Source organism: Aristolochia californica, unplaced genomic scaffold (assembly GCF_029961685.1).
Source record: "Aristolochia californica isolate CCGP_79_NKW_82.1479 unplaced genomic scaffold, dmAriCali1.0.hap1 SCAF_1, whole genome shotgun sequence".
Classification (NCBI taxonomy): Eukaryota; Viridiplantae; Streptophyta; class Magnoliopsida; order Piperales; family Aristolochiaceae; genus Aristolochia; species Aristolochia californica.
The window spans coordinates 40,977,506-40,991,457 of NW_027181770.1; the positions used below are offsets into that span (position 1 = coordinate 40,977,506).

Below are 13,952 nucleotides of genomic sequence, written 5' to 3' on the forward strand. Positions count from 1 at the left end.
TTCACCCCCCATTGCCATCCATCTTCACCCAAATTCATCCTCCATCATCCATACTAAGAAAAGGAGCTTCCTGCCCCTTTTCCAAGCCCAAAGAGAGGGTTCTCCCTCTTCATCACGTCAACCACCATCAAGGGGTCTAACCCTCTTGACGAGCAGCAAGTGGAGAGTTTTCTGGTCATTCACGTGAAGGAGATTAATTGTTGTTCCTAAGCTTGGAGCCAGCAAGGAAAGAGAGGATAATCATTCATGCACGTGGGCCAAGGCTTGCTACAAGCTAGGTGTACATAGTTTGCCTTGCTATAACCAAGTCAAGGGATGAAACCCTGATTTTCGTGAGAAGAAAAAAAGGTATTCTCCTTCTTTATTCTGGTCAACATTGATGACTTAACTTCATATATTTAGCAATCAAAATATTGTATCCATCAAGTCTTGTCCACGTGAGAGAAAACCAGCAAGGAAGATTTTTGTTTACACTCATACGGAGTCCAGCAACTCAGTACCAGTGCTGGATTCACAAATCCCACGCCGTGTTACTCGATCCATGACTCGGGACCGTAATAGAAGGAAGCTAGGAGCTGTCAGAGCTAGGTGGTTCCGGTCCACTTGGGTTAGGTTCCGTCCGCCCCTGTCCACTGATGGGTTAGGTACTTGGCTTTTCGTACTTTAAACGGCTAGTCTTTTCGGGTTGTATTGGCTAGGTATTTGACTACGAACTCTGAAGTTAAGCTAGCCTGGGCGAGAGTAATCCTAGGATGGGTGACCTCCTGGGAAGTTGCTATGGTATCAGAGCTAGGCAGGCCAGGTCCGCAAGTTGCTAGGCGTTTGACATGGTATCAGAGCTGGGCATGCCAGGTCCGCCGTTCGAATCCCGTGAGAGACGGCTCCAGAATAGGCGGGGTGGGTGTCAGAGCTAGGTGGTTTCGGTCCACCTGGTTAGGTTCCGTTTGCCCATGATCCACTGATGGGTTAGGTACTTGGCTTTCCGTACTTTAAACGGCTAGTCTTTTCGGGTTGTATTGGCTAGGTATCTGACTAAGAACTCTGAAGTTAAGTGAGCCTGCATGAGAGTAATCCTAGGATGGGTGGGAAGTTGTTGACAGGAGCAAACCAAATGTGCACTCTGGACTAAGTGAACCAGGTGAGTCAGTCATAAGCAACATATATAAAAATACACAAGGGGTCATTAAGTGGGAAAAATTGAAACTCACTACTGTGGAAGTGATCTCTCACCACCAAATTCTTGTACAACGAGAGTGAACCTAAGATGTTAATTCGGAATTGGTGACGAGGCTGATGCTTGAAGAGACCATCTCAGAATTATGATCCTTCGGAACTCTTTGAAGTAGTAATACATGATCCTACACTGCTTATCTATATTTGATGTTCTCGACTTACCAACAGGTGTTTCTGATGATAGCATCGATGGACGAAAACCTAGTAGAAGCAGAGTTGTTCGGAGCATGAAATGCTGGGTGAGAGGAGCATTTGTAGAGATAATAACATTGCAAACGATTATAGGAGTCGAAAGTGTGATGAACAGCGTGTAGAACAGGCCCCCGCACCCCATTTTCCTCTCTTGCTAACCTCTTCTAGAGAGGTGTTTTCTGGATATCTAAATCCCCCATAGCCTAGTCTTATTAAAGATTCGGACCCTTAATTGGGTACCCTATCCGACCCATTTGATTTCGTCTTCGATATGATTCTAACTCTATAAACTGAGATGACCCAGGCAAAGTACGGGTCGACACGGCGAGTTACGTTACCATCCAGGGGTGAAGACAGTAAAATTTGGGAACGGGAGCAAGAGCCTATGTACCTTGGAGAGTGGAAGATCTCCCAGCTAAGTGGCCTTCTTGTTCGCGTGGAAGACAAATAGTTCACAAAAATCAGTTCTGAAAGCCTTCGACATCCGGGTACAAGATGTGAACGAACAAGACAAGGAGAAATAGAAGAGAAATAACCAAGAGATACAGGGGATCAGAAAAAAGTAACCAAGACCGGACTGGCTGAGGTCTTTTCTATCCGGTCTTCTTTCTCATCCTATTTGGATTATAGTAATGTTGACCAAGTGCATTCATATGATATAGTCATGCAATATTGTGTCTGCCATTGGCATTACTTTAGGGAGGTGGCTGAGTCAAAGTCCATGAGCAACGGGACAGAGATGGGCGCCCAACGTCATTGCTTAGCTGATGGGTCTCGTGGCTTTGCCAGTCTCAGGGTATGAGTCTTCATAGTAGGAACCTTCTTTGGAGAACTTGAGACCTTGAAAGGATTTGCTGGTGAAACCTCTCCTCTTCCGCTGTCCGCTCGAGCTTTCCAAATAGGATTATGAGAGGGGCGAAGAAAGAAGATGGTGACCGAGTAAAATATGGTTCATGTTGGTTCAACTTTTACCAAAACGGGTCAGGAGGCAAGTTGTTAACCTTCCTTCTTAGTAACTCCTAGAGGAGGCATGGGCACTGTTGAGAGATTTGTTGCGGGCTCGGTATCTTTTCGTGCTCGCCGGTAGCAGTGGCTTTTAGCATGCAAAGAAGTCTAGAAGAGGGAGAGCAAAAGCAGTAGGGCACTCTAGAATTCTTCTAGCGTGGGGAGGAGAGGAGACTGAGAGCGAAAGCAGCAGGGTACTCTTGAGTTCTTCCAGTGGGGGACGAGAGGAGACTAGGGAGGAGGAAGCTTCCCTTCTTGCCAAAGCCATCCCTGCAGCGTATACGTGTTGCTTCGAAAATTTCCTTTCCACTCGCCAGGTCCTACTACAGAACCAGAATATGAAGCAAAAGAGCTCATCGGAGGCAGAGGAGTTGTGACTTGTAAGTGTTGTAAACACTGTGTATTTTCTTCCTATAATAATATATCTGCAGTAGCCTGTGGATGTAGCCAGAGTTGGGCGAACCACGTTAAAATAGTGTCTTGTTATATTTTCTTCCTAGTTAATCTAGTCAGAATTATCTCAACAACTGGTATCAGAGCGATCCAAAAGATAATCAAATTTGAGTGGGAGCAATGGCCGCAAATGAGGGGAAGGTGAAAATTGAATATTTCGATGGTGCAGACTTTGGTTTCTGGAAAATACAGATAGAGGATTATCTGTATCAGTAAAATTTATATCTACCACTTGAAGGAGTGAAGCCAGACACTATGAAGGATGAAGAGTGGAAACTCCTTGACAGAAAAGCTCTTGGAGTTATTCGATTAATGTTATCCCGCAATGTTGCTTTCAACATAGCATAGGAGAAGACCACAGTAGGTCTCATGAAGACTCTAGCCAGTATGTACGCTAAGCCGACGACCTCAAATAAAGTACATCTGATGAGGCAATTGTTCAGTTTGTTGATAACGGAAAGAGTATCAATAGCTCAACATATCAACGAACTCAATACAATTACAACCCAATTGAGTTCAATTGAAATTGAATTCGACGACGAAGTACATGCATTGATACTTTTGCCTTCCCTACCAGAAAGTTGGAATGTCACTGTTACAACAGTGAGTAGTTTGTCAGGAAACAATAAGTTAAAATTCAATGATGTTTGTGATCTAGTTCTCAGCAAAGAAATCAGAAGAAAATCATCAGGTGAAGCATTGACTTCTTCAACATTCTCTATAGAGGCAAGAGGAAGAACTAGAGGAAATAGACCTAGCAAGTCAATCCATCGAGGCAAATATCAGAATAGGAGGTATCAATCTAGAAATGCCAAATATTCTCAAAACTCAAAGATTGTCAAGTGTTGGAATTGCAGGAAGACCGGGCACTACAAAAATCAGTGCAACAGTGCACTGAAGGATCAGGAGGCAAAAGTAGAAGCAAATGTTTATTCCACCTTAGGGAATGATGATGCATTGATATGTTCTTTAGAGAGCAAGGAGGAGTCTTGGGTGTTAGATTCTGGAACATCATTCCATGCTACCTCGTAGAAAGAACTCTTTGATAAATATGTGTCCAAAAACCTTGGTAAGGTATATCTTGGTGATGAGCAACCTTGTGATATTGTTGGCAAAGGTGTAGTGGAGATTAAGTTGAATGGGTCTGTATGGGAGCTGAAAAATGTTAGGCATATTCCCAACCTGAGAAAGAACTTAATCTCAGTAGGTTAGTTAGCCAGTGAAGGTTACACCACTACCTTCCATGGTGATGATTGGAAGATTTCAAAGGGTGCATTGATGTTTGCACGAGGAAAGAAGAGTGATACTCTTACATGACAGCAAAGGCATGTTGTATAATTGCCATTGCAGCAATCAACCAAATTCCAACCCATGGCACCGAATACTTGGCCACATGAGTGAGAAAGGAATGAAGATTATGCATTCCATGGGGAAACTATCAGGTTTACAATCAGTAGAAATTGACATGTGCGATGATTGCATACTTGGAAAGTAGAAAGGAGTTAGCTTTCAGACATGTGCAGAACTCTGAAGAAGAAAAGACTGGAGATTGTTCATTCTGATGTTTAGGGGCCAACAACTGTTTCAGCCATTGGTGAAAAACACTACGTGGCATTCATTGATGATCACTCTGAAAATGTATGGGTTTACTTTCTAAGTCACAAATCTAAAGTGTTTGATACTTTCAGAAGATGGAAAGCCATGGTTTAAAATGAGATAGGTCTTAAGATAAAAAAACTTAGGACTGATAATGGGGGTGAATATGAAGACACCAGATTCAAGAAGTTCTGTTATGACCATGGGATCCGAATGGAGAAAACCATGCAAGATACGCTTCAACACAATGGTGTAGCTGAGCATATGAACGGAACTTTGACTACGAGAGCCAGAAGTATGCGTATGCAGTCAAGCCTACCAAAGCATTTCTATGTCAGAAGCAGTCAACATAGCAGCTTATTTGATCAACCGAGGTCTATCAATTCCACTGGAGTACTACTAGAAGAGGTATGGAGCGGAAAGGAAGTAAAACTCTCACACCTTAAAGTTTTCGGTTGTGTGGCGTATGTGCATATCAGTGATCAAGGCAGGAATAAGCTTAATCCAAAATCCATGAAAAGTACCCTCATCGGTTATGGCGAGGATGAGTTTGGATACCTCATATGGGATGATAAAAACAAAAAGTTTATCCACAGTAGAGATGTGATTTTCATTAAAAGAGTGATGTATAAGGACAAACATACAGTAGACGCCAGTAACTCAGTAGAGAGTGAGCCAATATATGTTGATGTGGATGATGTCCCAAATGATTATATAGCAAGCCCTCGACTAGAGGAATTTGTTGAACATAATAGTGCACAACATTCTGACACATCACAATCTCTTGCTCCAAATTCTATATTGAGAAGATCTTCTCGACCTCATGTGCCTAACAGGAAATACATGAATTATCTACTGTTGAATGGTGGAGGAGAACTTGAATGCTATGAAGAGGCATATCAGACTGAAGATGCTAGCAAGTGGGATCTTGCTATGTATGCAATGGTGTGTATGAGACAAGATATTGGCCATGCAGTAGGAGCTGCTAGCAAGTTTATGTCAAACCCAAGAGAGTCCCACTGGAAAGCAGTAAAGTAGATCTTGAGATATCTACAAGGTACCACAGATAAGTGTTTGTACTATGGTAAAGGTGAATTGAAAGTAAAAGGGTACGTAAATGCAAATTTTGCAGGAGAGGTTGATCATCGGAGAAGTATCACTGGTTATGTGTTTACCTTAGGCACAACAATTGTTAGTTGGATGTCGCAGATACAGAAGATCCAAGGTAACAGAAATCCTATTGATATGCTAACAAAAACAGTGACTATTGATAAACTGAAGCTATGTTCAGCTTCAGTTGGCCCACAAGAATGATGAGACCAAAAAAGAGTTGTTGCATTGATATGTGTGAAGATAGATTGATATCAATCTTCAAGTGGGAGATTGTTAGAGAGGAATGGGCAGTGTCAGAGAGTCATGGGCGACGGGAGAAAGAAGGGTGTCGAGCGTCATTGCTAGGCTGATGGGTCTCGTGGCTTTTCCAGTCTCGGGGTATGAGTCTTCATATGGTGGGAACCCTTCTTTGTAGAACTTGAGACTGTGAAAGGATTTGTTGGTGAAAACCTCGCCTCATCCACTGTCTGCTCGAGCTTTCCTAATAGGATTCTAAGAAGGGCGAAGAATGAAGACGGTGACTGAGTAGAATACAGTTCACGTCGGTTTGGCTTCTACAAGAACGGGTCAGGAGGCAAGCTGTTAACCTTCCTTCCTTCTTTATAAGTGCTAGAGGAGGCATGGGTACTGTTGAGAGATTTGTTGCAGGCTTAATATCTCTTTGTGCTCGACGGTAGTAGCAACTTTCAGCATGCGAAGAAGTCTGGAAGAGGGAGAGCGAAAGCAGCAGGGCACTCTTGAGTTCTTCCGACATGGGGAGGAGAGGAAACTCAGAGCAAAAGCAGCAGGGTACTCTTGAGTTCTTCACTCTTGGGGAGGAGGAAGATTCCCTTCTTGCCAAAGCCATCCCCTGCAGTGTACATGCAAGCTTCGAAAATTTCCTTCCCGCTCGCCAGGGAACCAAAATATGAAGTAGAAGTGCTCATTGGAGGCAGAGGAGTTGTGACCGTTGATTTTTAGGACTCCATGAATTTAGGTCACGGAGAAAATGAGAAAGACATTGGGAGAAAACTGGAGTAGAAGAGGTTATGGACTTGATCCCTAACCCTCCCCCTAATGCTCTATTTATAGATTTATGAAACAATTATATTACAATAATACCCGTGAACTTAGGGTTTAGGGTTTTAACCCTAGAACTTTAACTTAATTACATCTATGCCATGTCTATGAGATGACTCTTTATTTACCATCCTTCCATCATTGTATGTGGGCCTATGAGCCTTCTCCTTGATATATGGGCCTTGAGCCTGTCTTCTATATCTCTTGGATGCATGAGTCTTCTTTGGTCTTATGGGTATGAGCCCATCTTCTAATACACTTGAATATGTGAGCCGTCCTTGGTCGTGTGGGCTTGGGCCCTATCTTCCAACACTCCCCCTCAAGTTGGGGGTGAGAGAATAACAAGAACTCCCAGCTTGGTGCAAATGATATATAGAATCATTTTTGTATATAATGTGGAGATCTTCCAAAACTCCCCCTCACACTGGTGCTCTCGTTCATGAGGCCCAGTTGGCATAAGAAAAGTGAGAGTAAAATTACTTCAAGTCATATGACATTGCTCTTTAATCCAGTCAATTAACTTCTATCTTCTATAGGTAGTGGGTCTATACGTCGTTCAGAAGTGTAATAATAAAAAAACTCCTTCATCACCGTATCCCTCCACTGGACAACGACTCTCAAGTGGTAAGAGTAATAAATGCCAATTCATGGGGGTATAATATAGAGCTAGTAATAAACTCTTCCATCACGGTGAAATAACATAGATGTCCTTACGGGTAGTGGATGTAGTAATAAGCTCCTTTGTCACTTTGATGTAACATATATTGAGGCCACCTCTTCTTCAATAATAATGTCTCATCAAAAGGGACTCAATAGCAACAGCTGAAATGGGCTTGGGCCCATTTAACACAACCCAAAATAATCCTTGTAAAATGATCCATGAAATAATCCAATACAGATATTTGTACCAAATAATATATTGACCAAGAAATAATCTATAAATTCTTCAAAATTAATAATCCAGCCAGACAAAAAATTTACCGAGTCACACCGAGTCAAATAGTAGATCAATATATCCGAGTCATGGCAAAAATATGTATAAATTTTGGTCTAGACACGAATACCGAGGTAGAAAACATAAGTGGCCCGAGTCAAGTTGACCTGGACCTGGTTGACTCGGTCCGAGTTCGCTCAATAGAACATGAGCATCCTCGGGTTAGCAAAACCGTCGCTGGGTGAACACGGGCTCGTCCGGGTTGGCCTAGCGCTCAATTAAACCAGTTCCCTAAAGTTAGGAAATGTTTAATTTTTAAACAGTGTCTTCTTCGTCACGCGGCTTCTAAATTTTTTTTCGGATTCTGGACTCTTTCCCAATATCATCGGCAAGAATCGGGAAAACGTCTCCTTCTTCCCCACGACGTTGAACAACTTAGAATACCTTCGTCTTCCTCATGGCGCCGAATAACTTGGGACAATAGAAAAATATATGCAGAACCTAATCTCGGCAGTATCTCCTTCTTCCCCACGGCGCCGAACAGCTCGGGACGGTAGGGACGGTAGAGTCGTCTTCTTCGGCGACGGTGGGTCGTCTTTCCCTTCGGCCGAACAGAGAACAACGAAAAAAATGCAGCAGTAGTACATCTTCTTCCCGGACGCCGACGCTGTAATGGATTTGGTGACAAAGACAACTCGCCGAAAACAGTATTCTAGACGGAGTAAGAGGCTCGGGCAGAGAAGTTTTTTCTGCAAGATGTCGTCGTCTTCGGCCTCTCAGCCGAACAGAGCTGAAACAGAGACAACAGCAATCGTTTTTCTAGGCTGAGTGGAAGGAAACAGTCGGTGATGTTAAGCGAGGTTCTCTGCACGCGGCCCAGACCTCCAGTGTTCGCCTCTCCCATCCCCATCGACGAGCGGCAATCAATCTCCCTGCGTCCGACTTCTCCTATCGGCTACCAGACGCGGCGGCACTGCAGCTATGGGTATTTTGGTGGCGCGGCGTTCGACAGTCAGTTTTTGACAACTTTCACGTCGTCTCTCTATCTCGCCGCTCTCATCGCCTCATTGGTGACTAAGAAGTTTGGACGGAAAATCTCCATGCACTTCGGTGGAGCAATTTTCTTGACGGTGTTGGTAGGGACTATTAGCTTAGAAGTCGATGAAGCTACTGGATGATCAGGAGGGATGATAAATCAGTAGCGATCAGACAGTTAGATAAACAACAATAGAGCAGGATGGACTAGATAGCGACTGAGACGACGGACAAAAACTAATGACAAGCAAGGATACTAAACTAAAGACTCCAAGGAAATATGATTTAATAAAAATAAGAAAGAAAAAAAATAATGCACGAGACTAAGAAATAAAGGAAATTTTTTTTCTAACAATGGACGAGAATGAAACTTGTAAAACCATAGTCGGAGTCCTGAAAATCAAAGCTCTGATACCATGTTGATTTTCAGGACTCCATGAATTTAGGTCACGGAGAAAAATGAGATAGACATTGGGAGAAAACTGGAGGAGAAGAGGTTATGGACTTGATCCCTAACCCTCCCCCTGATGCTCTATTTATAAATTTATGAAACTACTGTATTACAATAATACCCCTGAATTTATGGTTTAGGGTTTAGGGTTTTTACCCTAGAACTTTAACTTAAGTACATCAATACCATGTCTATGAGATGACTCTTTATTTACCATCCTTCCATCATTGTATGTGGGACTATGAGCCTTCTTCTTGATATATGGGCCTTGAGCCCGTCTTCTATATCTCTTGAATACATGGGTCTTCCTTGGTCTTATGGGCATGGGCCCATATTCTAATACACTTGAATATGTGTGACATCCTTGGTTGTGTGGGCTTGGGTCCTATCTCCTAATAGTGACTTGTAAGTGTTGAAAACACTCTGTATATTTTCTTCCTGTAATAATATATCTGCAGCAGCCTATGAACGTAGCTAGAGTTGGGTGAACCACGTTAAAATAATGTCTTATTATGTTTGCTTCCTAGTTAATCTGGTCAGAATTATCTTAATAGGAGGTGCATCGGGAATTGAGAAAATCTCAAGAGGGTAAAGAAAGAGAGAGAGACAGAGAATCAGTACCAATAATTCAAAGATAATGAAGATAAAAAATTTGCAGGAAAGAAAAAGGAATGCCAATTGAAGAAGAAAAGATGACGGAGAATAGAAAAAAACAAGGCAATTACCTTTCGGTATCTTTAACAAGAAAATCTTCCCAGAAATTATCTGTCATTCAGACTTAGGGTGGTCGGATGCCTTCATCTTCTTGGTCTATGTAGAACACAAAATAAGAAAAATACAAAGATTCCTCTGAAATATTAGTTTCAAGATTACTCTAAAACCAAATATTCGTGGGGGCTTCTTGAGCACATGGAGGTGCATTTGGAGAATCAAGAAAGTCTCAGAGGGTAAAGAAGGAGAGATACGGACCAAGAAACCGCCATGATAATTGAGAAGGCTCTGTAAGGCTTAAATATGAATTTCTTACTTCATGAATTCATAAGATAAATATAAATGGAAGTAAAGATCATACCTCCCTCCATACGATCAGATTCTGTAAGAAAAAGGTCTTTGTTCTCTTTGTTTGGCACTTCCAATCTCTGAACACTCTCAGCGATGGCTAAACTGAAAAGGGGATTGAGTGACGAGACAGGGGACCAAAAAACAACGATCTGAAGTCAACCTCCCATCAAGGTTCTTCATGTTATAGAGGGAGTTGCAATTGCCAAAAGTTGAGACCACGGTTATGAGAAATGGTTTATCATGATAAAACGGTTAGCATTCACCCACTTGGTGCAAACTTCTAATATAATCTTAAACCCATCGATAATTTGAATTTAAGTAATAAATACATGAATCATGGCAATAGGTCCTCTACTGACAAGTATTATCTTCCATGTTTTACTATTTTTTATTTCTTATGTTAACTCTTGGTCCAACACAGATGAATTTTCTCAAAATTAAAGTGCACATAAATATGAGAAAAAAACATCACATTAATTAAGAATTTCACTAAAATAACATAATTCATACAATGAAAAATTTACATATTGGAACCAAGTCCCATATTCACTACATGATCCTTGAATTAAAATGGTGGCATGCCCTTACTCAAAGGATATGCTATCATTAATTCAGTGCTTATGTGCTCAATGACCACTTTGTTTTCTTTAACACATTCTCTTATGGCCAAATACTTTATGTCGATGTGTTTACTTCGACTTCCACTTTTGTTGTTCTTGGCCATAAAAGCAGCAAGTGAATTATCAAAATATATTATTAATGGCCTAGAGATAGAATCCATAATTCTAAGTCCAGAAATGAAACTCTTAAGCCATACACCATGTGAAGTAGCCTCAAAACAGGAAACTAATTCGGCTTCCATAGTGGACGTGGCAGTCAAAGTCTGTTTGGCACTCCTCGATGATATGGATCCACTAGCCATCAAGAAAATGTATCATGATGTTGATTTACATGAATCAATACACCCAGCAAAGTCAAAATTTGAGTAGCCAATTACTTCTAAATTGTCCGTTCGTCTATACATCAGCATGTAGTCCTTGGTTCCTTGAAGGTATCTCATTACTTTCTTTGCAGCTCTCCAATGGTCTAAGCCTGGATTACTCTGATATCGTCCCAACATTCCTACAGCAAAAGCAATGTCAGGTCTTGTGCAGACTTGAACATACATTAGGCTTCCGACAGCAGAAGCATATGGAATGTCCTTCATTTGTTACCTTCCAAGGTCATTCTTCGGGCATTGGTTCAAATTGAATCTATCATCCTTCAAAATAGGAGCTACACTTGGTAAATAATCTTTCATCTGAAATCTCTCTAAAACTTTATTAATACAGGTTTCCTGAGATAGACCTAAGATACCTTGAAATCTGTCTCTATGAATCTTAATGCCAATGACATAAGATGCCTCACCCATATCCTTCATATCGAATTTTTTAGAGAGAAATTGTTTCACCTTATGTAGAAAACCCTTATCATTGGTTGCTAGCAAAATGTCATCCACATATCAAACAAGAAAACACATTTTACTCCCACTGACCTTCTGGTATATACATTGATCCATAATGTTTTCTAAAAAACCAAATGAAGAAATTACATTATGGAATTTCAAATACCATGGGCGGGATGCTTGTTTTAATCCATATATTAACTTTTTTAGCTTGCAAACTAATTGCTCACCAGCACTAGAGGAGAATCCTTCAGGTCGTTTCATGTAAACTTCCTCCTCTAGATCTCCATTGAGAAATGTCGTTTTCACATCCATTTGTTGCAACTCTAAGTCAAAATGGGCTACTAATGCCAAAATTATACGCAAGGAATCTTTCCTAGATACAAGAGAAAAAATTTCCTTGTAATCGATTCCTTCTTTCTGAGTGAATCCCTTAGCAACGAGTATTGCCTTGTATCACTCAATGTTACCTAATGAGTCTTTCTTTGTTTTAAAGACCCAATTACATCCAATGGCATTAAATCCACTAGGCAACTCAACAAGATCTCAGACTCTGTTACTCTTCATAGAATTCATCTCTTCCTTCATGGCATTGTACCATAATTCTGATTCTTTGCAACTCTTGGCTTTTGAAAAATATTTGGGATCATTTGTGGCTTCAATGTCAGATTCTTGCAGATACACAATATAATCATCAGGAATTGTTGATATCCTGAGTCTAGTAGATCTTCTTAATGTTGAACCATCATTTTCCTGAGAAGTATGTGGTTCAACTAGTTGTTCAAAAGTGCTTGGCTACTCTTGAAGTACCTGATCTACTGGAATGTCGTCAGTATTTTGTGGAACTTCAATGATTGGTTGTTCAACACCAGTTTGTACTTGAGGGGTGCTGTGAACAATAACCAATCTATCACTTGAGGTGGAAGGTTGAGATTATGAATGATCATTCTAAAAAACTATGTTCTGAGTTGGATTCTTCCCACTGATCAAGTCATTTTCAAGAATTTTTGCATTTCTTGATTCCACAATCCTAGTGTTGTGAGATGGACAATAAAATTTGTAACCTTTAGACCTTTCAGCATATCCAATGAAATACCAACTAATGGTCCTTGGGTCCAACTTCTTCTCTTTTGGATTATAAATTCTCACTTCAAACGGGCATCCCCAAACGCGCATATGTCGCAAACTCGGTTTCCAACCATTCCATAATTCAAATGGCGTTTTTGGAACAGCCTTGGTTGGAACTTGGTTTAATATATACACAGCCGTCTTAAGTGCTTCAGGCCACAAGGATCTAGGAAGATTGGAGTTGCTAAAAATACTCCGCACTATGCCTAATAATGTTCGATTTCTTCTTTCTGCTACACCAGTTTGGTCCCGAGAACCAGGCATGGTATATTGGGCAACAATTCCATGTTCTTGAAGAAACTTTGCAAATGGCCCAGGTGCTTATTTATTCTGTGTGTTTCAACCATAGTATTCTCCACCTCTATCTGATCTCACGATCTTAATTTGCTTACCGCATTGTGTCTCTACTTCAGCCTTAAAGATCTTAAAGGCATCTAAAGCTTCATTCTTGTTATAAAGCATGTAGAGATACATGTATCGTGAGTAATCCTCTATAAAAGAGATGAAGTATTTCTGACCATGTGAGTCCATGTCTAGACTACATATATCAGTATGTATGATCTATAATATGGTTGAACTCCTATTGGCACCTTTCTTTGACTTGTTAGTCTGCTTTCCTTTAATGCAATCTACACAAGTCTCAAAAATTAGTAAAATCGAGAGTATTAAGCACCCCTTCATTGACTAATCTTTTAATTCTATCTATGGAAATATGACCTAATCTCCATATTAGATTCATAACAAATAATTGAGGTTGGTGTACCTTTGTCAGCAAGCCATTTCTGAAACTTGGCGCATTCCTTCTTCATGTGTCCCCTCTTTTTACAGAAGAAACACTTAGAATCTTTCTTAATACCAGCTTGGGAGGGTATATTACCCTTCCCTTTTTGTTTGGCTTGATACTTGCCCTTTCTATGTTTTGCCAGCATGATACTTTCTCCTTGTTCTATCACTAGTCTCCCTTCCTCGTGAAAACACATGGTCAAAAGTTCATTAACTGACCATTTATCTTTATGTGTACTGTACGAGATTTTAAAGGATCAATATTGGTGCGGAAGGGAATTCAGGATGTAATGCACCACGAAAGATTCTGACATTTTGACCTCAAGATTTTTTAATTGAGCTGCAGTATCCCTCATTTGCATGATGTGCTCACGCACACCTCTCATATTGGTGTGCTTTAGGGATGAGAACTTCATGAATAGGGTGCTTGCTAATGCCTTATTTGAAGTGACAAATTGTGCATC

General features: G+C 40.9%; 1 protein-coding gene across 1 annotated transcript; it reads right to left on the reverse strand.

Annotated features, from left to right (window-relative positions):
* Positions 1 to 10,698: 10,698 nt before the first annotated feature.
* LOC137947761 (secreted RxLR effector protein 161-like) lies at positions 10,699 to 11,340 on the reverse strand. The gene is made up of 2 exons (XM_068793532.1): positions 11,099 to 11,340; positions 10,699 to 11,047 (listed from the first exon to the last, which is right to left on the reverse strand). The coding sequence occupies exons 1-2, from the start codon at positions 11,338 to 11,340 to the stop codon at positions 10,699 to 10,701; spliced, it is 591 nt and encodes a 196-aa protein (XP_068649633.1).
* Positions 11,341 to 13,952: the final 2,612 nt, after the last annotated feature.